This window comes from Streptopelia decaocto, assembly GCF_964273445.1.
Source record: "Streptopelia decaocto genome assembly, chromosome: 9".
Classification (NCBI taxonomy): Eukaryota; Metazoa; Chordata; class Aves; order Columbiformes; family Columbidae; genus Streptopelia; species Streptopelia decaocto.
Window position 1 is genome coordinate 16631700 of NC_138664.1, and position 27426 is coordinate 16659125.

A 27426-nucleotide genomic window follows, 5' to 3' on the forward strand; every position below is an offset into this window, starting at 1 on the left:
CCTGGAATCATGAAAGACAAGATCGCTAAATAGGAACTGCCCGGTGGCGTCCACATTTCCAGGGCAGCTGTGTGAGGGAGAGAAACGACAAAGCCGTCAGAAGGGCACAGCAGTACAAAGGAACGATGCAGCTGGCAGGATCCGCTTTCCCTGGTATTACCCACAGGTAGTTTCTGAATTGAAGCTAAAGATCCCCCTGCTTCAGAAACTAGATAAGCCATGGAATCACAATGGATTTTCAAGCTATATCCATGAGTAAAAACACCAGGAATATTTTTAAATTATAGTTGAGAATCAGTTATATCCATCTGCTTCCAAAAGCCAGAGCCATGCAAAGGGACAGGGAAGGGCAGAAGATGGGAACACACTATAAAGTGCATAATTTTAAAAAGAAAGCATTTTTCCATATGAATTATGCTTCTGATGGACGAGTGGAAAACATGTGCTGTCATGAGTCAATAGTTTGTCAAGAAACTGCAATGAACTAACAGAAATGTCTTCCAAGACTGTTCAAGACATTAACGATGGATCGATTTATTTAGTAGATTTTATCAGATGTAGGGATTTTATAGCCCACAAGCCACACATGGGAATTCCCCCACATCAATTTCCATTCACTCTTACAGGAAGAGTTAAGTAGCGAATATAAAGGCACACCTTACTACACACAGTCCAGTTCATCCCTGCTTCTAGCACATGGACCTCTAAATTCATCGTCTCCTCGTCTCTCTCTCATTCTTCTTTAATTTATATTTTAGTGTATGTCTTATAATGTATATGATATTACTAGGGTAGTACATATATATAATTTATAAATAAATACACATACATTGGGGTTACATGCTCAAATTTATCTATTTTTAAATGATAGAGGCACACGATCAAAAAAGTTTGGAGACCACTGTTCTAAGCAACCTGATTTGCAAGAAATAATGTCTACTAGCTACCTGTGTTAACAAACACACCAGCACTAGGTTCTCCTCTTGAAGACAAAGTTGGCAGTTTTGAAAACGGCTGAAATAAAAGGACAGACAGCTTGTTTACCACTATCACTGCAGTAGACCTGAGGAACCATACCTTTGGTTACACAAACACACAAAAATAATATGCATAAATGGAGATAAAAAGATGGTCTCCGTTCCAAGGATCTTTAAGGAAAATACTAAATGGTATGTTCTTTTGTATTTTCCTTGCTTCCTGCTATTTAATTCCAAAACTTGTTGACCAGCTCAGTTCACTGTAATTCTGGTTTTGTACACCAGATACGTGATTTCGATGGTGACTCCTGTGTTTTTTAAAACAACAGTAATTCCATACAGGTTTCTTGCTTCATGCTAGTTCATTTTAATGAACTATGAGCAAGGCAGAGATTTCAGCTACGCCTTCCCAAAATCTAGCCTGTGACCGATTTGTTATGAATCATGCTGGTAACCATAACAGTTTGTATATGTTTAGGGGGCTCATGATACAAAATTAAATGTTTTCCATACTGAAGCAGCTTGGCATGATAATTGCCCATCTCTCTCCTTCAGCATTGTGAATCTGAGAGCAGCAGCGTCCCTCCAAGTAGAACAAGCAGCAAGAACAAATGAAGTATCCGGAGTGTGCCCATGAGTGTCTGCCCGTGTCCCTGGCATGGGCTGCCAAAAGCTGGTAATAAAGTCAGAAATGTTTTAAGGGTGGGGATCGGGGAATATGGCTTTAGAGACCAGATGTGAATCTTGGTAGATGGGAAGACAATTAAAGCCCATCTGGAGAGATGGTTTCCTCCACTTGTCATGACCCTCTGGTGTGCTTGGAACTATTCCAGAAGGCTACTAAAGGAACAAAGATCTCTTGAAGAACTGAGCGTGCAGTGTTAGAAAGGTAAAGCACAGAGGCGTCCTAGAGGGCTCTGTCTTTCACTCTTTCATGATGATCTGAAACAGCTGGCTATAAAGGGCCTAAAACATATAGTTGTGTTGTTACCCCTCACGACACTGATAAAGAGATTAAATAAGGCACTGGCAGTTTGCTTTCAAAAGAGAGTGAAAGAAGAACACAAGAAAGTGAATTAGAGATGAAGACTGTTAACATGAAGGGGAAGAAATGAAAGTAATGAAATGAAAGAAATGAGAACCGAGACAGCAAAGGCAAGAGGACCAGGCAATTACACAGCACTTGAGTGAGACGACAGTTCTGCGTGCAGCCTGTGCGATCCCAGGGCAATGTGAATTCCAAGTGGGAAAATTCTTACATCAACCTAAATGGAACAGTCAAAATGGAAGGATAAAGATGGAAATGGCAGAAGTACCACACTCCAGTCTAAAAATACATACGCTACTTATTTCCCAGTCTGTCTTTGGGAAACTGCAATCAGCAATGCTCAGCTTTATTATGTTCTCTCTCTAACTCCCCAAAAGACAAAAAGGAGTCCTACCAATAAAGTGCAATGATTAGGCTCACAAAAATTGCATGAAAATCCACTGTGTTTTGGTTGCATCTAGATTTTAGTTTTGATGATTGGTTAGCAGTTTATCATAAGCTTCACACAATATATATATTATAGGAAGTCAAAGCTACAACATCTCTTTGTTACATTAAGTTGTTTGAATGTAGCAATTATTCATTTGAACATAAATCTGAGGAAATTTACATTGAAAATTTACCAATCTGACAATAGTTAATGGATTTACTATCAAAACCCCCATTTTTTCCCTGCACAAACTAGTAGGCTCACTGCATAGCCAGATCTTATTGCAAAGCCAAAGACTTTAACATGATAAATGCAAAAAGCATTAAGTGTATTAATGCCCGTTCAAAACGAATTGTCTTTGCAGTAGAGCAATGCATTATCCAGCTTCTGTTCACACTTCGTTGATTAAAGAAACCAACCAAACCAACAAACCACTCACTCCTCATAGCTTAAGAGGCCCAAAAGCATTTTCACAAAACAATTCTGTTGTCACTTTTATATAGGGTTAGTTGATGCCTTTCCCTCTCCTTTTCTCAATGAGCTAAATATAATTAATGACTTCAAAATGGAATTAGTTCAACAGCATTTGGCTGAAAGCATTTATTTATATGAATCCAGTTATAAATCATAACTCAAAGGCATATTGTAAAGAAATTTACTTCACTGAAAATTCAAATAGCAGCCTTTTATATAAAAGTGGTATTAAAGCTTAGACATTAGTACAGTCAACATAAATTCCAATTTTAACAGGCTTGGATAAACATATAAATTTTGGCTTAGTGAGTCTGCTTCGGCTGTCAATATTCTGAAATAGATACAAGCTTTAACAAACCTTTAATTCAAAAGCCCATTATTGTACCAACTGAAATAGAAAGACTCGAGTATCAAAGAGGAGTTCTTCCCCACTTTCATGGTATTATTTCTGTAAGACACCAATTGATCTACAGCCCTTGAAAGAAAACAACTCTCTTCCCTCTCCTGGATAAAAGTAGTGCAGTTTTTTCATCCGTCACAGTGTAACAGCATCAAAACACACCTTCCGCATCAACTTAAAACAAGGAAAAAAAACCCTGCAAACCACAAAGCCATTATATGACATGTCAATTTACTCTGACAGATTCACTACAGAAAAAAAAAATGTTTTCATTAAAAAAAAACTAAAGGAAGATTTGTTTATAGCACTCGGTAAGAAAGAAATGAGGAAAAGAAGTGAGAATTTATACAGATTTACCTATTGCTAATGTTATTTTGTGGTGCATTTCAGATTCATAAAGAAAACATGGGTAGCTTCCTGAATCCAGTAAGTGAAACATGACCTTCATCTAAACACCAAAGTACAAAACCTCCTTCTCCCGGCAAAGCGAAGCAGAGCCCCGCACTCAGCAGGGTGGGCAGGGGCTGCGGGGCTCCAGCAGCATCCATGGCAAGACGTTCCCCGAGCTGGGCCCTGCCCGGGAACATGGCAAAGGCTGCTCAGGAGCAGAGGTGGCCCCAGCTCCGGCAGCCAGCACACAGTTACTGCAGGTCTAACTCTGGACAGGTTTAAGCCCTTTACAGGCTTAGTATCAGATCATTTGGAAAGGATATGAAAGACACAACTGTGACTGTCACGGGTTGTTGAGGAGTCTAAGGAGCACCTGGTGATCCACCCCATGCCCACCGCTTGGGGCTGGATTCCACCCCCCTCTGCTCCTCCTGCCCCAAAGCCTGCTCCTGGTGCTGCTGGGGGGGCAGGGTGAGGAGGTGAGGTTCAACCCAGGCACAGCTGCCCAGAGCATCAGCCTGGATCCCCACCTTCTGCACTGGAGATGATTCTTCTCATCCAGGACTACTTATGCAATGTCCTGAGATGTAACAAATTGCCAGACTAACTGCTGGTTACTTAATAACTAATAACATTCACAGCATTTATCAGTGTCTGATAAATTGTGTAACCAAATTAATTTACCCTCTCTGACATTAAAACCAGTTATTGTTAATAAACAATGCCTTAAAATATTCAGGTGGGTTCTTTAATTCAACTGAACAATGTACTTGGAACTACTGTGATGGCATTAGCTGACAGATAAACAAACACATGCTTATTTCATTCCTTCAGTGCTACAGGTATTTTCTCTTTAAGAATACCGTCCTTTGGTTTCTTCTTGAGATCTGTTCCTACATGCAGTTTTCCCTGAAAAACACCACAGTATTTCCACTCAACTTTTTTTTTTTTCAGATGGGAATGGGTTCTATTCTTTTAGGTCATGCTAAATCCTCTTTGATTAGGTTGTTCAAATACCTGATCTCATCATGAAAATGTTATCATTTGGAGTGGCAGTAACAAGCACAGCGTTGCTGAGAGCCCCCACGGCTCGCAGGCCCCTGCTGAAGGAGCGCAGAGCTGCGCAGCCCTGCCCGAGGGGGCTGCACAGGAGCGCTCCTTTGATGCAGCCAAGCAAGTCCCCTCAGGTGAAGAGAAATACAAACAGGAGCTGCTACACCAACCTTACAGGAACTTGCTATGAATCGTGCTAGAGGACAATGTCTTCCTTCAGATAGTCTTTGGGACAACAAGTTTTGAGAAGAAATGTAAAAGCCTAACAGAGAGTAGGTCTGGAATAATTTCTTCCATTCTACTAACGTGATTTATGAGCATTCAAACTGCTTGGGACACGACATTGTTTTCAAAAGGAAAAAATGAGTAGTTACTTAAAACTAAATGAATCTCAAGACTACTTTCTACTGACATTGTTTACAATGGCTTAATTATCTACGGGAAGAAACCATCCCATTGTACATCTGCCTGAATTTTTGAAAAACAAGTAAAGGGAATAAAAATTAAAATCTTGTTTGCAAAGCACCGGATTAGCAGCAAAAAATCTGGGGGTGTCTCATCGGATAAATCTCTTAGATAGCTGGATCAAAGTAGTCCTTTGTGAAAAAGACACTTTACTGGGACGTTTGGAGACTTGGAACATTTTCCAAAATGATAACAATTTTAGTATCCAGCTTAATACAACTTTGAAAGCATTTTCTGAAAACTGGAATTAATTACAATTAAATTTAATTTTTTCTCTCACATTATATTTGGTGATTAAATTTGAAGTCATGCTATGTAATTTCAATTATTAAGGTGCTTTTACACTAGAAGAAGATAAGAGTCCTCAAAAAACTGTAAAACTTCCACCAACGGAAATATGCTTGGCTAACAAAAACATACTCAAATTTAGAAATAAGGCCTTAGCCAGTGCGCAGCAGTGCTTCTCATGTGAGATGCACAGCTTTATGCCAGCTTTGGACATGCTCCTAGAACTTTAACTTCAGGCTCCAAGGAGACAACTTGGACATCTGTGCACGTTGCCCATTCAGAAGATTCATTCACATGTAAAAAGATCCCACCCACTGCTAATAGAATATCTGAACTTAGCATAGTTACCAAATTGCTAACAATGCGGCAACAATCCAAGAAAAGAAGTTAAGCTACACAACAACACATTATTTCTTGCTGGCACCTCCCTAAGAAATTTTTCAATTCAGTTCCATGGGGGTGGGGAGATATATTAAAGGGTTTCATTTTGGGATTTTGATTTTACGAGTTGCTGGAAACTCTCCCTGTGCACATGTGTACACACACTCTCTGAAATAACAAGCTATTAACTTGACAATTCAGGTATTTTAAAGGGGGAAAAAATTGACTCTAAAGAGTTAGTTGGCTGGTTTTGTTTTGTTTTTTTTAAAGATTCAAAAGTAAACTCTTTCAAAAGTTCCTTCAATTTAGCATATAAATTGAACCCATTTGATTAGCCTTTCTAAAATGTAAAGCTTACGTCTCTTCCAAACGCACTCTGTGCCAGCCAGCAGGCCAGGACTTGACACGCTCAAGTGAGGAAACCTCCACCTTCTACCAGCACAGTCCAAACACACTGCTGTTAACTCTTCATGGCATGGCACACACAGCCACCACATTTGCTGGAGAACAATGGTCACTATTTACAATCAACCACTATAATTTCCAGAGCAAAGTTTTGATTTCAGCATGTTCAGCGCCCTCAGCTCTCCCCACCGCCCCTGTATCGTGAGGACTCCAGCACGTTGCAAGTTCCAGGGAAAACCAAGGAGTCCATAAAGCTCTTCAAGAACAGCTCATTTCTCCCCATCAAGAGGACGCGGCAACAGATACAGAAACAGTAAAGGATTTGATTCAAGTTTTAAACATATTTCTGGAAGAATAATTCATTCACATATCACCACATCCACCCTGATCTCTATATAGACAAGTACTGCATCTCTTCAGCAACGTTATACAGGACCCTGACTTTTCCAAAGACACAGACTACTTGCTGACAATTATTTCTAGGCCTCAAAGCAAATGAGACAAACAATGGCACAAATCAGCGACCCATTTCATATCTCAAACACCAACCTAATTATTAGAACTAATGTATTTAAAGAACCCTATTAACAAAAGGAACGTTTTAACAACAATTAACTGTTTTAAAAATATAAGAATGTAGTCTAGGGAACTATCAAAACATCAAGTTGAAGGTAGTAGAGAATATTGCGACCAGTAATATCAAAGGTGTTTACAACTGTTGCATTGGCACAGTGCTAAGCGCAAGCCTGAGCTTTCAGTTCTTCTGCCCTGGCCTACCGGAGAGCTCTATCCTTCCACCAAGTGCAAATACTGCTGTCTCCTGAGGTGCCCAAATTGTTGTTTTCAAGCCTTGATGTCTTTACACAATTCCCAGCAGTACTTCTTAGCCTCTTACATTCTGACTTCTGTTTACTGATGCACTACTTCTCTAAGAGCAGTAGCACATCAATTAATTATACAGGAGTATGCCTAATCAGGTTTCCCTGGGGTTTTTAACAGAAACCTTTGTATTTCTTAATGATTCCATGAGACTGTAACTATTTTTAGTTCTGAAGTAAAAGAAATAAGAGTCTGCTTACAATACTAGCTCCATAAAAGGTGAAACTGGTATTAAAACCGTTGATCCAAGTACACTTGAACTTTGGAGAATGCAGATTTAGTCTGGATTTTGCGATTAACATTTTTATACACCACATAAGCAGTCAGCACTTCTAGACAAGAAATACAAATGAAGAAGAAAGACTGGAACTGAAGAACTGATGTGACCTACTTTACATTTTACTATTAAAACAGATACATTCAAATTAATTGCAAAGTCTCCACTGCCTTCAACACAATGCAATCCAGCAATTTTCTGTGATCAATTTCTCATGCCCTGTCTTGTTCTGAAAGAGGACATGTGCTCTAGATACCCAAGATTACTTTTCTTTAGTTCTAAGGCAGACATCCACAAACTTTCTCATTAATTTAAGGGAGAATTCAGGATTTAAAAACAAAGCAAACAAAAAAACCACCCACAAAACCAGAAACAAATAACAACCAAAAAATGCCCACCCACAAAAAACCTCTACACGAGCACAACACACATGTCCACAACAAACTACTAAAAGCCCAAATCTGCAAAAATACATCCAGCTTCCACACTACAAAAGCTCAAAAAAGACAGGACAAAAACCAGTTTGGTGGACTCGTGCTGTGCTGGAGCTGGTCACGGTTTTGGCCAAACTGTTTCTTGTATTGGGATGGGTCATAACTAAAAATGTAAGTAGATAACTGCCATACTACAGAAGTGTTATTATCATAGATCATGGAAGAGATGATGCCAGGAGGCACCTCTGGAGATTGCTTGGTGCAGCTCAAAGCAGGGTCAGCTGCCGCTCAGGGTTGTGTCCAGTCGAAGTCTGAATATCTCCAAGAATGGAGACTCCACAGGCTCTTCAGCAACATGACACAACATGTGAGCACAGGCAGAATAATATATTAAGAAAAAAAAGAAATCCAAAAGTAGACACGTAGCTTTCATTTACACATTTTCCGTACCTTTTGCCCATCCTCTGGTACCCAGTGAAACGGCAGTGTTGCACGCACACTCCCCACCTGTCACCCGGGGTGACACACTACAGCCACACTGCACACGAAACTGCACCGCTGACATCATGTAAGCTCAGACGCTCTGACCCAGTACATTGGCACGACTGGGTTCTGGGACACTGCTTTTAATTCTTCATCTTACCTATTCCCCAAATCAGAAATGAAGATGTGCCAGAGATAATTGCCACGTTATGAAAGCAGCTCTCTCTAGCATTCCACAGGGACCTCTCTGCAAGGCTGAACTGTATCTCTGTACAGTTCCTTTTGTCCTGTATTTGTTCTTTGATGTACAAATATGCCACAGACTAAGCGGTGATCTCTTTGATGTTGAACTTTTATACTTTATTGCAACTAGCATGCTTACAAGAGGAGCTGACAGTCATTTTCCCTTCTAAACATTCAAATTTCATGAGGCACTTGCTTTATGAGTCAGATTTCTTAGTAACTTGTTTTCAGAATTTCCACAAGAACTGTGCTACTCTTCTGGAATGATAACTTGATTGAAAACCAAGATGTGATCAGGTTTTTCAAGTATTACAAATTAATACAAGCATTAGCTTATATATCTGAATGCATTTAACACGAAGTATAATTACCTAGTCAAGTGTGCATTTCCTCAGTGTCTTTACGATAATTTGGGCCAGTGCCTGGACTCCAGCAGTGGCCAGGAGCAGTTGCACTGGCAATCGTGTAAAGCCAGGGCAAGCATGTACTGCTGCCTCCCCAGCTCCTCTGCCGGGCTCCAGCAGCTTACGCTCCAGGGACTGCCAGAGCCAGCCTCCGCACTACAGTTTTTCATAATGCAGGGTGTATACATAAAATTTTAGATTGACAGTACCAAGGCAAATTAAATTACAAAGGTAGATCCTTGTGTGACAAAACACTAATCAACGTTGGCAGGAAAAGCATGTTACAAAGTGCAAATTTACCACCAGGACATGCTAGAGCTGCCACTGTGAGACATACAAAAGAGTTTCCATTCTGCAGCACTTTCGCGCTGGTTCTTAAATCAATGGTAAGCACAGAAATCCTTTGGATATTTTGCCATTCAGAAGGTCTGCGCTTTAGAGTGACCTTTGTGTTTGGCTATTTTTTCCCTTCCGTAAGTATAAACAGTGTGGTTGAGAGGGAAAACATCAGAAGCAAACTAGAATATTTTGGAACAGCGACAGACAGGAGGGAATGCTTCCCCACACTGAGCTCTAGGTTTCCAAAACACAACCAGTAATGCTACTGATGCCCCTTCTCCAAGCCAGCTAGTTTAAAGATACACCGTCTGTTTTACATAGAGATTCCATCTAAGCATCCTGTGCAGGATGCAGGAAAGAGAATTTGATCCTCCTTGAAGAGAACGACAGGAAAATCACCTCCCTTCCTTAGCTCCCTGCCCTGGCCCAGCAGCAGCCCAGCGCCCTGCCCCGCCGCCGCAGGTGCTGCCAGCCGCTGCGCTGGCGCTGCTATCGCTGGGGAGCATCTGGGGAGGGAGGAACGCTCTGAGCCTGGCTTCCTCAGCCGTTTAGAAGGCGCCTATGTATATGAGGTTTCTCAAATGAAACATCTCTGGCTCTTTAATTAACCTGTCTGGTTTTTTTATTATCTGTTGATACAAGAATCTATCCAGCAGTTATAAACATCTTTATGTACTCAGATTTTAAGCAAATACTTCTTTTAATCCAATAACACGCCCACAGTACAAGAAAAACTCTACCCAAAGCTTTAAACAATACACCTCTGTCAATCTAACAATCGCAGGGAGTGCCACTTTGAAGGAAAACAACACTGAGCATAAGTTCAGCTACTCCAGACCATCACCAGCAATCTGCCCCTCTCTGCGTGGCAGAGGTGACGCTGCAGCGACAGTTCAAAAGCCACCACCAAAACCCTGGAGTGCTCCAGCCTGATGTACGAGGCCAAACAGTAGTTTCACTTACTTTTCTATTCTCCAAAATTGGTTAGTGATATAACACCCAGCATGCAAACATTTCTATAGTAAACTAGAAGGAGCTAGTCCAAGGAGGAGAAAAAACAGTGGCAATCCACGAGCAGTCTTCTGCAGTACAGGAGATGGGTTTATTAATTCCCAAATTGAGCTCCAAGTAATCACTATAAATTTACTAGAAAATGAGTGTTTTCTCACAATAACTACTCTGCCAAACCAAATACAAAGATGAGCTAATTAATTCAGCTGAATGGAAAAAACGCACCCATTATGACTAACATTACAGTTGATACTGGAGACAGCAGCTACTGCTGCTCCTGTCAACTAGTAGAGCAATTTATACCATTCAAATGTAAGTCAGAATTACAGCATGCAAATGCCTGTGTACAGAAAGGAAACTCCAGATATTCTGATTACCAGGGATCACTTTTCACCAGCTTTCTACACTTTACCTAGACTAAGGGCTGCAGGCAATGAGCACCAGAGGCTTAGAGAGATTTTATCCTCCTTTTGAGGTGAGAAGGTAAATGACACTTCCAGTCATGTCCCACCAGGCACAGGGCCCAGCAGAGGAGGCTGGACAAGAGAACGCTTCTCTCCTCAGAATTAAGTCAGTTAACCATCAGCTCATGTAAGTTTTAGGTACACTTAACCCATGGCACAGCACCAACTCCTAAGACCCCTGGCAAACAGAACAGTCAGCATTCACAAGAGGTGTGAATTAAGTGCCACACACAACAAGAACTTGATTTCTGATTGGATTGTGTAAATTGTACTAGTGTAAATTGTCCCTTGAAGGAAGAGAGAAAACTGCTGAGCCAATCGTGACTTTCCTGGTGTTTTGGATAAAGTGATGGAAATGAAGTACCACAAACACACGTCTGAGCAGAGCCCTATCCCCTTTCAAACTGCAGGGGAGACTGAAAACCTGAGGCCCTACATACAATCCTGTTCCTACTGTTACGATTCATCCATTCTGAAATTACTATTTTAAACTAAGACAATTCTGTCCAAAATAAAAGTCAGCTGAAACAAACATGGCTTTCAACCACATTTCACACGCATGCCACCCAGACTTTTAAGATTATTTAAATAAAGCTGTTCAAAACACCACTCTGCCTCACTTGTGTAATTTGGTATATAGAAAACCTCAATACTTCAGATGCCTCCCCCTTTGCCTCTGGGGCAGAGAGGTCAATGCACCAGCAGAACCAAATGTATCAGTTCTTAGTATCTGCGAAAGCTGGGAGCAGAAGCCATGGCCACACTGCATCCCTCCCCAGGTTTCTCTTTCATGCAGTTTACAAAATAAGAGCAAGAACAAAAAAGTCTTTAGGACTTCAGAAATACTAAAGGAATAGCACATTGCATAAGTCTGTGTGTGCAAATGGTGAGAGGACCTTCTCCTTATTTTGGCAGTGCAGAAAGCATTCTCAACATACCAGCTGTGAGCAGAGGTGGCAGGAGGCCCAAGCGCACCCAAGCACCTCTGATGAGCACCACCAACAGCCAGTGTAAGGCAATCCTGGCACACAGGAACGTGCCCCACTGTACTCTGTCAACCAGACAAAACTCCGGTTTGTGGTCACCTCAGTTTGAAGGAACACTCTGACCAACCCTCTGTCACAGTGCATGTGTCTATGTAAAGATTTAATATCACTTTTCTACCCCCTCTACCTTTCAGAATGATCAACTTCTTCTAAAGTGCATAAATAAAGAGTCATGCAGTTGGTTTTATGAAGTGCCCTGTCCTAGGATTCAATGACAATAAATAGTACCATATTTCAAAGAACACAAACATTACACAATAATTACATGGCTGATACCCTATAAGTATGCTGATTTTTCTATTTGCATTATTCAGAAGTGAAGAGGTTAGACTTATTTACATCCAAGTAGCTTTAATTAAGCTTTAAGATAAATGCCCTTAAAATGAAAACTAGGATGATTATACTTCTCTCGACATTGATTTTAGCCTAGATGGCTATGCATGTCGCATGACAAAAGGCCCACAGGCTGGAATCACACAAACAGAGGAGCCACAAGCTCTGGGTCCTGCATCACTCTCCACCACATAGGAAACAAAACAAAACATACCCTGACATCGTGACCTTACTGAAGTCAACTGCTTAAGCATGGTGGAGCCAGGCTGTATGGGAAGGGCGGCAGCAGTGAGCGCTGCTGAGCTGTGCAAGTTCACACTAAGATGAACTGCGCGCAGCTGCATTCAGGAACAGCAGCAAATAAACAGGCTTGGTTTGATGGTGGTAGGATGCAAGAGATGCCCTACCGTTCACAACACGGGACTCTGATCTTCCTGGATATCTGTTTGCTCCAGTTAGCATGAAGGCTTTACCTTCTCCAACGTCCAGAAGAAAAAAGGTTGCCCAATGCTTGCCCAAGTCTGTCAGCGAGCTCCCTCCTGCCACGAACCCCTCTCCGGAGAGGGGAACAGCGACAGCCCGTGAGTCACCGCTGCCCCGAGTCACTCGCTGGCGTGCTCAACACAAGCTACAGGCAACTGGGAAGCAGCCCGAAACTGCAGCAAGCTTGCCAACCTGTTTTTGCAGAACGTCTTAGCCTAAATGCCTCTAGCAAGAAAAGTGAAAAAAACTAGGCAAACTGAAGACTTTGTTAACCACAGGCAAAGCTCCCTTTAAAACAGTTTGAAGCATAAGAACGTTCATCAGACCCCCTAACAAGGCTTTCTGCTCCAACTTTTTGGTTTGTGGGGGTTTTTTTAATCCAAGAAGCAGAAAGGTCTGTACTGTATAGAGACACCTTTTTATCATAACATAGCTATTCTTGAAGGACAAAATCTCTCCTCCCCTGTTAATGTTTGTTGCCAAAAAAACCCAAATCAAACAAAAACTTCAAAAGGGAACAAGAGGCTTAGGAGACTCTTTCTGGACCATTAGTTATGTGCACATCCCTTGGATATCAGTCCTCAAGGAAAAGAGAAATCACAAAAGGAGAGAACTACTATTTGCTTGATCTCAGGATTTATCAGCTGTAATTACAAAGTACAGCTCACAGATAAATATAAGGAAGCTCGACATTTAATTTTTTCTCTCATTGCAAATAAAAAGCCCCGTAACATTCTGAAATGTATCAAGAGTGGCTGTAATAACTAATTCTTGTCATACACAGTTATTTTGCATACTACTAAAACTTATCTCATGGGAATGCAAAGGAAAAAAGTCATGAACACACTGCATGTCAATTTCCTCTAACACTAGATAGAGAATTGCAAAGTCAGACAAAGCATCTACTCAGGAAAGACACAAAGATTTGACAGTTTTGATTCAGTACCTATAGTCAATAAACAAATACAGCAGATTAAAAATCTGCTGTGTAGTGAAGATGAAATACTAACAACCCTGCCAGTAATTAGTACATGATAGCGATCATTTCTATATTGCGTTGTAGGCAAGAGAAGCAAGAAAGATTTAAAACCGCTTAAGGTTAAAATTGAGCGCTACATCATCCTAAAAATAACCCCAAACATGCAAGGCTCTCTATAATACTAAATGAGAAATCAGATTTTTTCATACATCTTGGGGAAGCACTCGATAAAAAGAGAACTCAGTTCTTGACCAAGGTCTCCAGACACTACTCCCTGAACTAATAAATGCCAGTGCAAACACTCAGCTCCCCATGCCGAGCTCAGACCATCACCCTGCATCACACGTGCTGAACCAGCTGCCACCTCCCCCCCACCACTCACATCAGCTCACTAGATAGAACATGATATTTCGTATTTGTGCAGAGCCCACACCCCAAACAGCAGCAATGTCTGACCACCCACCTCCACAGCCTCAGCCCCTCGGGGATTTTTTATTTTGTTTAAGGATACGGAAGTCCTTGTGTGGTATCCAAACACCACTTCAGTTTTGCCCCAGAATCATCCTAGAAGAAATATTTTTAAGATTGTATTGCCAGCCAGTTGGAACAGGGTCATCATTTTAGCTAGCAAAAAGCTGTACGAAAGTTTAAAGAGTTTGATCTAGTGAGATGTTCAGCACCCACAGTTTTCGCTGACTTAAACAGGACGTACAGATTCTCCACACTTGAAAGGAGCGTCCCCAAGTGAGACTTGTACAGAGCGTGCAACCGCCTTTGATTACCACAGAGTGAGACATAAAGACAGATTTCCTCTTCTTCTACTTACAAATCTTGAGAGTCTTTCAAAGGCCTTGAAAAGCACATTTCAGCAATAAACCTCAAACCAATCTTATCCTGTGAACGTCTTAGGTACAAGTAAGTCATTCAGATCAGTCCTATGAAATTAAAGCAGCAAGAAAACAGCCTCTCAGCTAGCAATTCCAAAGGCCAGATTCTGTTAATATTTAGTCAACAGAAGTTCTGTACCAAGGCATTTGCTAAATTAGATTTAACTTTCAATAGTGCCACAGTAAAGGCAAATTTAAACATACTTCAGTTTATGAAGTAACTTTTTTCAAAACCTATGACAAGATATTTTTCCATAGGCAGTTGTTTACTGGTGAAAAACACAGAGTAATTACCAACGCGCTGGTAGGTTGGTGCCAAGATACATGACAAAAAAACACGTCAGAAGGTCAGGCTTGACGGACTCAGAAAACTCACTCACAGTAAGCAGTACTGCATAAATCACGGGACAGACGGCCGGACAGACAGCCTCAGAGCCACCCAGCTCTGCCCAGCCCGGAGCCTGCAGGTGGCTGCACGCAGAGCGCGCTCCTGTCGGGCACAAGGGAAATCCTGCTGAGCTGCTCAGCTGCACGTCGGGTGGTCAGAAAAATACAGGGAGATCCAAAAACCACATGCACTGATAAGGAAACCAACATAACCTATTTCCTTAAATAGGTACTTTTAAATGATTGAGTTTTCATTCGGAGACAAAGACTAATCAGACTTCCAACTATTCAAGCACAGACCCCCGAAGTGAAACAAGTTTCCGTTCAACCAAGTAACTATTGATTCTACTCATGTGGTCTAACCTGCACAAATGCAACTTTGGTGATGTCTGCATAACAAAAGTCAGGATTAGTGGTTCAAATTCTACCTTGACAGTAAATACAGCCAGTAGAAAGAGCTCAGAAAACAGACATTTACTTGCCCATGAATCTCTGTTTACAAATGTCCACGTGAAGGCCAGTAAAACCATTGCCAGGTTCACTTTCACACTGAATAAACTCATCAGTAAACTGAACCCTTCTGTCCAGGCCTGATGATGATACAAGACAAGTACTTCAGCTCTTACCAACACCAGGCCTGATTCACCCCTGTCTCTCTACAAAGTAGGTACCAAAACCCAGTAAAATACCACACTTTTGAATCTAGCTCCCTCTGTCTCACCTCCAGTTACGTACTGGCATAACAACTGAACCCACATTTCTATTCGAGCGCAGAGTATTTGCTCACCAATTCATGGCCCTTAGTCCTGTTCTCCTTGAAGTCAACCCTGAAGCTTCTGCCAGTGAAGACTCTCGCAGAAATAGCATCTCCACCAATTAAGATGCTGGCAAAATTATTTGATTTCTTTGCAAACTTTTACTGGTAAGTACATAAAGTTGCACACTCCCTTAAAGCTATCAGCCAGTGAACTGACCTGCATATATTATAAACTAAAAACACAAGGCTTCCTGAATCCTCTACAAAGACTTGCAACAGCTGATAAATATTTTTTAAAAGGTCATCAATCTACAAAACACTTAGTCATTATGAACTTCGACGTTTCACCACTCTGTATTTTCTCAGAAATAGGAAAAACCCCTCCTTCCTCTCTGCTTGAAACCTGAAAGTTACATTTCTTATCGTGCAGCCTGTTTTAAGGACAAGTCCAGCCACTTCACTGGACAAGTCTGTTTCCAGCTATGGATGTGCAGACAGCCGGGCAAAATCCTTACTCATTCAAACCTGCATAGACTCTGAAAGTCCAAGCATTTTTCAAAAGTAAAGAAAGCATGTTTTCAAGAACATTATGTTGCATGAAAAATACAACTTACAATTTAATTTCACGTGGTATCAATGTGGGGCACCTAAACATCAATAGGAAAGGAATTTATACTCTTCATTTTCATTAAAAAAAAAAAAAAAAAGGAAATCTGTATAATCCCATATTCTCCTGATCAGAAGCCCCAAAATATACCACTACAGCACCAAGAATCAATAAAACATTCAATTCACCTACACATTTTACATTTTTCCCTTGTGTCTTTGATCTTATATAAAATTGCATTCCCTGTGCTACTGGTCCACTTCTCTCAAATCACAATATTGGATTGTGGATCTACTATTTCATAGCAATCAGAGGTCACATTAAGGCAAACAACACGTTTCCTCCAGCTGAACCCTGTCCAGCAAAACAAAAAAAGGATAAGAAAACAAGGAAGTTTTCTAATGCACTAGAAAAATAAGTACTGCAAAACATGAATGAAAGGTACCACAGAAGTATTTTGTAAAAAGTACAAAGACCTAAGTATTTGTGTAATACAACCATTAGGAATTAGACTTTAAAACCCAAAACCTGGGCTCCAAGATTTTACATCAGTGTGGAAATTGGTTTAAATGAAACTTCCAAGAGAGTGAAAAACGTATTTCAAAGTTGTGTTGGTGCAAATCATCTGCCTACTCTTTCACAACACAACCTGTAGTCTCTCTCCAGAAGAATACAAAGCAATTATACCCTCCAATTTGTTAAAATTTTGTACTTTAAAAAAATATTTATTTGATCTCATGGTTCTAACAGGCTAAGGGATACACTGAAAAACTGTCTCATCACAACACATGAAATTTTAAGGGACTGCTAAAACATCCATATAGTTCACACTCTAAAAAATGCATTTCCTTTTGTTACAGATGCAAACATTTGAACCAACCTAATTACATTTTCTTGCCAAATACATTCAGCATGGCTCATCATTAATGAATATAGTGCTTTTCTTTTTATTCACATAAGCTTCTCTCCAAGAAGGAAAGGAAGCCTAGTAATTGAAAATTACCGAGCCTCAAACACTATGGTGCTACTGATGCATATTACCTACTGCTCTTGCAAAGTGGGGGGAAAACAAACAACAAACAGTTACTGGCTGTAGAAGGATTAATTCTTCTTTTTCAAGTTTTCCTCTTTTTTTTTAGGAAAATTTAACTACAAAATTCACTCAAATATTTTAAATGGTACAGATTGAGTATTTTTGTGGGGGCATTAAATCCAAGTATCAGCAGTAGCATTCTTTAGATTACTATTAAAGAATATCCTATTTAAATAAAACAGTGTGTTTAGAGTTTTTTTTTTAAACTACTATGAATTTAAAAATGCTGCAATGCAAAGTTCTGCTGCTGACCTTATTTTATTAAGAAACATGGCAGACTGAAGACATATCTCTAAAGTTTTGATTTCTCATCAAAAACTTCATTTGACTCTCCTCACTCCGACATCGCTCCTCATTAAGGACTTGGATAAGCAAGCAGAAAAAAACTTTTGATTAAAAAAAAAAATATATATCTCTAAGTAGCTCCAGTTTTTCCCCTTGTTTCAAAGCCTTTTAAAAGCGAGCAGCTACCTCTGAGGATGGCATTGAGCCCCATCGGCTACCTACAGGATGCTGCACGTTCTTTTCCCCTTTGCTAGAGACAGATTTTACAGTACGTCTTTTCTGCAAGGGTGTGCAGCGAGACCTGACAGCTCGCCTGCGCTTTATGCAACTCTAACCACGTCTAATCATAACCTTTCCCTTCGAAAAGCCGCGCTGGCAGATAAGCTATCTCTCACCCTCTAACTTGTAAGCGGCCGTGTAAAATGCAGCGGGGTTACGGCTCCGCGGGGCTCCCGCGGCCGACTGCACCGCAATACGGCGGCAGCGCCGGGCAGGACCGAGCCGCTCCGTCCCTCCGAGAGCTCCTCAAAACCTGCCCCTGCTCCAGAGGCCGCCAGCCGGGTCCCCGCACCGGCAGCGCCGCTCCCCGGCCCGCGCTCCCGCAGGCCGCCCCGCACCGGCGGGACGCGGAGCGGCGGCACCGGCGCTCGCAGGAGAGAGGCCACGGTGCACCGTAACTCCAGCCGGCCCGATCGCTCCCGGGCCGGCCTCCCCGCTTCTCCGCGGCACGGCACGGCGGCTCCCGCGGGCTGCGCCTACCTTTCATCGCGGCGAGCACAAAACACATCATTTGTCAGGGGCGAAGCGGCGGGGAGCGGAGCGCGGCGGGCAAGGAGGCGGGCAGGGGAGGCGGGCCGGGCCCTCGGCGTGAACCACCACCGCCACCTCCGCCGCCTCAGCAGCAGCCGCCGCCGCCTGCCAGCGGAGAGCCGCGCCGCCCCGCCATCCCCCGGCCCATATGAGGCTCCATGTGACCCGCTGACATCAGGCCAGCCCCGGCCCCCCTTGTTTACACCGCTCGCTCCCTCCCCGCCCCTACCGAGCCGATGGGCGGCCGGTCACGGGGCGAGCCCGGCCCGGCAGCACCGCCCCCACCGCCGCCCCGCGGCGTCTCTCCGCCGCAGCGCCTGTGAGCGGGTCCGGCCCCGGGGAGGCGGCAGGTGCGGGGCGGCCCCGGCCCGCGGGGGAACGGGCCCGCAACTCGCCCTGGGCCGGCTAGCGCGGGCCGCTCCGGCAACCGAGCGGGAGGAACCGGGTTTGGCTGAGTGGAGACGCACGGAACAGCGGGGCTGGGGGGCCGGGGCCGTCCCGGCAGCCACATGCGTAACGGGGCGGGCGGTAGCGACCATCGCGTCTGAAAGGCCCGCTGCCGGCAGCACCAACGTGTTTCCCCGTTCGTCCCGCTCCTCTCTTGAAATTAATCTTTTTTTTTTTCTTTCCCCTGAAGGATTTATAAGTGTTGTTTTAAGTAAAAAAATAACCTTACTGAAGATACATCTTGCCATGACTGTACACTTCATCGTCATTCACTTGATGATAAAGCAGGACAGCATTTACATTTTAAATCTGTCTGGTGATGGGTTCATAGTCTCTTAGGATGTACTTGGAATGTATAAAGCATTATATACCACTGCTAAACTTATTTTCATATACTCTCCAGCATCAGCTATCACTGTATTGTCAGTTTGTGAGATGAAGTTTTACATCACTGATACATACACAACCATGCTACAAGAGGAATAGTACAAGACTGAACCTGGAAAAAATCCAACCTATAAAAAAAACCCCAAATACCACTTTGGTGAAAATTACATTACCAAAACCAATATTTTTTCCAATTCCTGTCTTAGCCACTGGAAGGGAGTGTCACAAAACATAAAACTGCAGAAAAGCACTGGTGCATTACAAGTTGTTTGATAGGGGACAGAATACAAAAATTAATAATAATTTAATCAGAACTATAAGCACTTAATGAAAATAAGAGAAGGAAAAATAGATAAACAGAAGCCAGAGGAAGCATCTTAATATTTGAAACAAAGCCCTATATGTAGAAAGAGCCCTTATGAGATGAGGACACTGAAACAATCTCTCATTAAATCGCCCCTAATAGCTAATTCTTACCTATTTCTTTAATGAGTTCTTAATACAGTATATTATTTAAACGTAATTAGAAGCTACCCAGGTGTACTTATCATTTATCAGCCTACTCATCCAAGTTCCATTAATGCAAAATACTGTTTTAAATCTTCCATATTTAAAAATATTCCAAGAGCTAATCTGGTACAGTATTGTAAATTTAGCAGATACCTTTGGCATAAAGTTTTTGATCTGGGTTTGTCATCCTTCCTTATACTAAGCCATTCCTACCAGTAGCACTACATGGGTTTGCGTTCACAGAGGTTAATCTGCAGCACATGTTTTAAAGTTGCAACGTACTGAACAGAAGCCTTACGGGACACCCAGGACTGAACCAAATACCACTTACAGCAGTATTGGCCATGGTACAAAAGGAGCTGGGAACACTTCATCTCAAAAAAACCCCACTCCGGTTTCTAATTCCGTGAATTAAAAATAATCAATTCTGCTTGCTCAGGAGCACAGAGCTCTTTGGAACCCAGAAAATGCTGCTTTTACACGTGGGCCAGCTGCTGCTGTGGAATTTAGATGCAGTCAGAAAAACTGCAGCACATGCAAGACAAAAGAATTATGTCTTAATATACTGTAATGTGGAGTTAGATCATTGTAAACGTTTCGCTCTGACACAGCAAGCAATGTCAGACCTATGGCTTGAAAAATGTCACAGTCCATTAGCGCTAGTTGTCTTGTCAGACATTTAACCTTAAGGTACACAGCATTACATTATTACTGATCTGTATTTGTTTCCAGTTCAACTGAAATGCAACTAGTAATCTGGAATGACATCTAATGTGCTAAACGGCTTCAATAATAAGCAGGCGACACAGATTTTTGCATTCTTACAAATGCCTTACAACAGTTGCTTCATAAAATTGTAGAAGATTTTTCATTAGACATTTTAAGTGAAAGCATACTTAAAATAGCCTATTATCAGTTATTGATATCCCATCTACAACACATCCATTTGCACTTCAGTTTTCTGTCTTGGTTTGACCTCATTATGAAAATTAAATTAAAAATCCATTTCCTCCCAATTTACCAAACTATCACAGTACTGAAAGTCTCACTCGCGTTCAGACACCAAATAAATTACAACACAATGTACCAGTCAAATAATACTTAGCTCAGTATTACAGTTTACTTGACACTCGGTTGCTCTCACTGGTTTATACAGCAGGGTTTCATCTGACTTATATGGACGCTTCCTATTTTCCAGAAGCTTCTCTATTGTGCTTGTTACTTAAGCATTTAATAAATACCTGTAAAACACTGCAAGACTGCATAGTCTTCATAAGAGTGAGGAACTACACCTCAGGTTACACGCAATTCTTTCCTCAATTTCTGCATGCAAAGACCTCTTGCAGGTGTCAAATCTATGTAACTAATGGTTCGGAGGATGCGAGATGTGCTCCTGCCCTTTCACAACAGATGAGAGTCAAGGCAGTTGCACTCCCGCCTGCCTTTGATGTCCCAGTCTCAAGGCCTGTGACAACTGGGGGAAGCACAAAGGGTCTGCTACAGCACAAACTTAAATTCTAACCACATGCAAACATCCAGGAACTATAAACGTTAGATCACTAGTTTAAAGACGTTAACACATTGTGTAACCTTATCAGGTATTGTCCTGTGTTGTGCCGATCTAGAAGATGTTGATTTGTTAGCCTAACCACAAGCCTCCACAACAATTGGAGGGAAACAACTGTTTCTAACAACCTTTTCACCTCTGCTAGGCAAAAGAAAAAAAAAGTGATAAATTACTAACAAAGAAAGGGAAAATGCCTATGATGGATATTAGCATTAGTAACTGGGAAACCAGTATTTAACTGTGTATTCTAAGCGGAGGACAGAAAATATTGAAAAGCTCTCCTCCATAAAGCTACTGAGCAAAGTAACAAACTCAGCTTCCAAGATGAACCAATAACTACCTACTCTGAACTACTTGTTCAAAGGCATCCCCAAACAGAAACAGTTTAAATGCAACTAATTAAAGAATGTTTATGTTGTCCTAACCTGGAACACGAGTGGAGAGCATTTCTGCAGACTGTTGTGTCATGTTTTGCATTCTTGCCTAAGGGAAGCTGCATGTTTAGGCCTTAATTCAGGAAAAATTTTGAGACCTCCTTATCACTAAAATGTAACATTTGACAAATAAATATAGGGTATAACCACCACCTTCCTTCCCTATATAGCACAGCGAAAAAAATGCTCTTAAAAGAAGAAAATGTGTCACGTAATAACCCCCTGCCTGAAGGAGGTATAACCACACAGGGTTGTTGTGAAGCTGAAGTTGTCAAACCACTAGGAGGTACAGCATTTACCCACTGCTCTGCCACTGTCACACACACCACTGCATGCAGATCCCCTTGCACAGAAGTGACTGCATGCTGCATTCACCCGTGGAGATGAAAACTTTACTCAGTGGAAAAGAAATGCAATATAAAAACATTTCAGTAAGGAGTCCAGAGCCTCCATATTTTCAGTTTTAGCAGAGACAGCTTCTTCACTTCATAAAACGACCTAGAGCAAAGTTTTCCACATATGTTTTTGCTTTAAGAAAAAGGGCTTAGACTGTCAGTATAAATTTACATAACCATGCATATTTTTAATTGTTTTTCTGAAGTTTTCATATGCTTTTCATGAAAGAAGTTCTCTAAAACGTTTAGGAAATCTGGTATTGATTCAAACAGACAGCAGTAACATTTAGAAACGTTCAAGTATTTTTCAGTACTTCCAACACCTACAGAAAAATTCACTTCTTATCAACATTTAAATAGCTGCTCTGAGGAGCTAAACCCTGCCCACAGAAGGTGACAGCAGCTACCTGTTAAATAGGAAAAAGCAGGTGGCACTGAAAGCAAAGCCTTTCTCCAATTGCAACCCAAACATGTCATAACATCAGGTGAAGCATTCAGCTCCAAGCTCATATTAGGGATGCAGCTCCAGGTGCAACAAGAGTTTAAAACACCAAACCAAGTCCCAAGCATTGGAAAGGTGCGCTGTTGCCTTTTTGGCTTCTTACACAGCAATAATCATATGTGAAACCATGCCGGTGCAGCCGTCACAGCTGCCTCGTTTACCAAATACATCCAAAACAAAGCGTAGGAAAACTGCAGCTCTAAATAATTTTAAAAACACAAATCACGATTCTGTCTGCCCTCTGCAACACCCTCAAGAAGAAAATTGTTCCTTAACACATTTCCCCCTCCAGTTTTAATAGTATTTTAATCTTCATTTCTTTCTAGCCCTCCAAGTAGTACATTGTCAAAGATGAATCTAACTGAGGTTGTCCTCATTAAGTTGCCTCTTTTTATCTATTTAAAACTGCTACTATGCTGACCCTGCAATCATACCATTTTGCTTCAGACAAACTGCCTTCCTAAATTCTTGCTGAGGAGGTGTGCTTTTGTGCAGTATGGGCCTGCAGCTATACATCTTAATCAAGCCATTTTATAAACTACCCCACAACTTCCAATTAAGTGCATTGCTATCCACAACTGTTGATCCAGTTGCTGTGCTTTGCCAAACAGCTGCTACAGTTCTGCACCTGGTAAACAGAAGTACGAGTGGGTTCTGGAGGAAAAGTAAATCTAAAGTCATTATTATCAGCTAGGTACGCTGTTGGCAGTAGAAGATTTTAAAGATCTGTTTTACTGGATTGTCACCCTGTTTCCTCTAACCTTGAAATTCCTTGAAAGGATATCATATTTGTTTCTTTTCAAAACGTAACAGCAGCCATGTTCTGGAATTAAAGTTATTAGAAAGATGAGATTATGGCAAATTAATCATCTGCCACCAACTGCAAGATTACAAGGTTATCAAGAGATAGATCAAACTGATAGATCAAAAGAGCATCCCTCTTTTCTGCACACCTAAAATGGGGTTATGGAGTGACTGGTATTAGATTACTGATCACGCTGCAACTGCTGAGTCCGTGTTTGTTCTTGGAGAAATTCTTGTCTATGTAGTTTAGAAGTTAAGTCACATGACCAAATCTTTCTACAGTGTCCTAACATTAATGCTGCCAAAAAGCAGGAATTGTTTGAAAGCTGTTAGAGGTCTTTATCATGCTCAAGCTACTTTTGACCAGTGTTGCTTGCCAAAAACTGCAGCTGTGTATTGCTCATTTGTATCCCTTTTGGTGTGGGAAAGTCAATGGATGGTGTAAAACCTACTGTTGAGATGATTGTCAGTAGCACAAAGAACAGCAAGATACTGGTTGTCCTCAAAGAAGCAATTGTTAGATCCTTGTTTAAGGATCATCATCACATAATCACTCTTTGGCATAAACACGTGCTCCAAAGAACCACCCTTCCCTGTAAACCTACTCAAAGAGAATGGTGTTGTTTGTAGTGAAGCTTCTTCAACATATTTTGGAATCTTCAAAAGTCCATTTGCTCCTTCTTATCAGCTTGATGTCTGGGGTTCAGTAATGCAGAAGTAGCACTTGTGAAGTTGCTCCATTAACACTGAGCATCCTGCTGGTGACAAACGAAAACAGACGCCTGGATGCAGATACTGGCTGTCAACTGTGCAGGTGCTGGTGCCTTTTGGAGGGCTGCTGAGACTGGACAGAATTGTCTAAGCGCTCTGGTCTCTTTCTGAAAAACACCTTAGCAGTCTTGGAAAAGTTCTTACTTGTCTAAAAAGCCTTTGGCCTGTAGCCCTTTTAATCAGTTTTATGGGCAACAACTGAGTTTCACAAAGCATTAGGTCCAGTTCCCAAAATGTAGTGCCTACAATCATATGCAGAAGACTTGCAATGCTCACAGGAACGCCCTGTTCACATGCATTCCCACAGGAAAGGAAAATGAGAACTAAAAAGAATTCTGCAAGCCTTCTTGCATCCTCCAGCAAATTTATGACTAGCCTGGCCATTGGCTTCAGGCCTACAGCCAGTTACATACCAGGGACAAGTAACAGATTATTTTCCTGAAGCATATTGATCAAATGGTGATGTTCTGTTTCTTTAATCCTTGACTTTCTCTTTCTGCCCTCTTCTGAATCATCAGGGATGGCCAAGGCAGGAGAAAGGGTAGCAGTGAGCAGTGCGCGAGATGAAGTGAGAAAGACTCGGAATCTTCCTCACACATGTGTCTGGCCAGATGAGGTGTCAGGAAGGAACCTAGTGGTTTTCTGGCCTTTTCCTGAGGAATGGTTCAGCAGTCAAGATGATATGGGCTTATCCCAGTGGATCCTGTGCCCTCCATGTGCCTGGGGCATTAATAGCCCTTTAGCCTCTCTTATTTCCTCTCTTCTTGTGGGACACGCTCTAATCTGCTGACAAACAGAATGCTTCAACTGTGCTTAAGAATAACCAGAGAAATGTAATAAGCTGCAGTCTGCAGACAGCCAAACAAAATTGTCCCTTCTGCCTGTAAACTCCTGAACCCATGTCCAAGGCACAGCTGCCAGAGAACAATGGAAGCAGACTCACATATGGAACTACGGGTAAGGAGGAGGATGTTTCGGGTGCTGAATTTGCCCTGTACCCACTTCCAGATTAAACAAAATTAACCTGAGGGAAACTCATGCCAGCATTTACATTATTTCAGGTCATACCCAGTGTCAAAACTCCCTCTTACGCTACGGGAGATGAGCAAGAAATTTTCCCTATTTTCAAGAATGTGATTAAGAATGTGAGCTTTAGTGGGACAAACAAGCTGTGCTGGGCATTCAGAGAACTAATAGGGAAATGATTTTTCTTTCATGGAAAACAGAAGCATCTGTCCAGTCAAGCAAACCAAGCGATGATTCTGCGTTATGAAATACTGTTTTTATAACTATTGACATTTCAGTCAGTAGTGCCACATGTCAATAGTGGTTTTATTGCTCACATTTAAAGCACAGCTTTCAGGACGGGATTCATCTAAGTTGACATTGTCTGATCAGCAACATATTTCCTGCTCCCGTGAACATATACATTATTTATACAGCTTTGCACTGGAGAGTATTTGTGCTATTATGAGAAAAATGTTAAGATCTGGCATGCTTTCTATGTTGCAATGCAAAATAGAAGCTTAGAACCACACATGCTTTCTAAGACAATTAAAGCTCCACGTGAGGCCTCTCTCCAGAATTAGTCTTCAAGACACAGCTTACGTGGGCGTCTGAGCCTGCGCGCCTCCTCTTTTCCAGCACAGTATTTAACAGAGAGGTCCGAAATGCTGCACACATCGCATTTTCTCCAGTTCCTACTCTGATTAATACTGAGTTCCAGAACAGAAACACTGACAAGTCTAACACACCCTCTGATGATGTACTAGTAGATCGCTGTTAATTTCTGCCATTTTTCACTTCTTGGTATTCTGACGGTAGCCAACAAACTGTTTTTTTTGCAGATCAAATGCTATTTTTCTAATGAAACTTCAGAGCCACTCCAGCAGCCTTCACTCCAGATGTCCTCCCCCACGGCACCATTACATTCTTACAATTATCAAAGAAAAGTCATTACTTCTGATGCTGTTAGTGAAAAATAAATGGCAGTGATTATGGCATTTAAGCCTTCAGCTTTAAGGACAACACAAACTGTAATGATCCATTTTCAGAAGTCAATACAGCCTCAACTATTGTACTTGAAACAAAACACTGCATACCTACTTAGAGTGATAAATAAACAACGATACTGTTGTTTCTCAGCATGAAATCCATACAGATAATTCTTTTGCATAATTCTGATTATCAGTCATGATAAAGTGACACTTTTGAAGGACATCAGACTTTAGTAGAAGAAGATGATTCACTCACAATGATAATTATTTGAGAGCATTGTTTTACTGATAATCACCAATTTCAGTGGAGAACACCTGCACAGTACCATCTTTTTACTTTAAAAGGAGGAGAGCAGTATTCTAAGCTGATTAATTTGATTACAAAGCAGAGCATATAGGGCAGACCACCTATAGGAAATGATCTATTGCTTCATATAAAACCTGGTTTTATAACCTGCATTTGTATTAATTTAGCTTGAGATAGCATTTTTTATCCTATTTAGATACCAAAACAGGTAAAGGATTTATAAACCTTCTCATTTTCTTAGTAATTTATTTCTGAGCTACTACCACTTGCTTGATAAGAATAACTTGAAACGCATAATTTAAAAGTCATTAGCATACACCCATCTTACAGAAAAGAAACCACCAAGCATTTTTCACTTAGGCACATCATTTCTGATTATTTCAATTCAATTTTAAAGGATCTTTGACAGGGCTACTGAAAGGCTTGTCAAAGAACAGGGAAACATTATGACATCCTTTCCCCACGTTCCTTTCCAGAGCATGAAATATGAGGGACATTTCTAATAGAATCAAGCCTAATTTAAAGCTCCGTTAATCTTTACTTTAAGGTTGCTATAGCTGGGGAGGTTACCTCTAGCACATGACAGCTGTTCTTCAGCGCACATCTGCAGTCAGGTTCTAACACACACCCCTCCCCCCCATTATTAAAATACAAATTTCTTGACTCCAAAGCAAATATATTGCAAGCATGTACTTTACAAGCTGCAATGAGCAGAGATACTTGAATTTCAATACAGATTGTTGGGGGTATTTTTAAGCGTCCAATAATTTAAAAAAAAGTATCTGCTGCTCTT

General features: G+C 41.4%; 1 protein-coding gene across 3 annotated transcripts in view; it reads right to left on the reverse strand.

Moving 5' to 3' along the window:
- Positions 1–27426, reverse strand: part of RORA (RAR related orphan receptor A) — a gene marked incomplete at its 5' end in the record, with an annotated part of 358132 nt that overhangs the window by 54308 nt on the left and 276398 nt on the right. For 2 of the 3 annotated variants that reach the window (XM_082061471.1, XM_082061472.1), the window contains one exon: positions 18462–18645. The exons of the other annotated variant lie outside the window; for it this stretch is intronic. In XM_082061471.1, coding sequence (XP_081917597.1) covers positions 18462–18492 — 31 coding nt within the window. Of the gene's footprint in view, positions 1–18461; positions 18646–27426 lie in introns of those variants that run through there. 3 annotated transcript variants of the gene reach the window in all.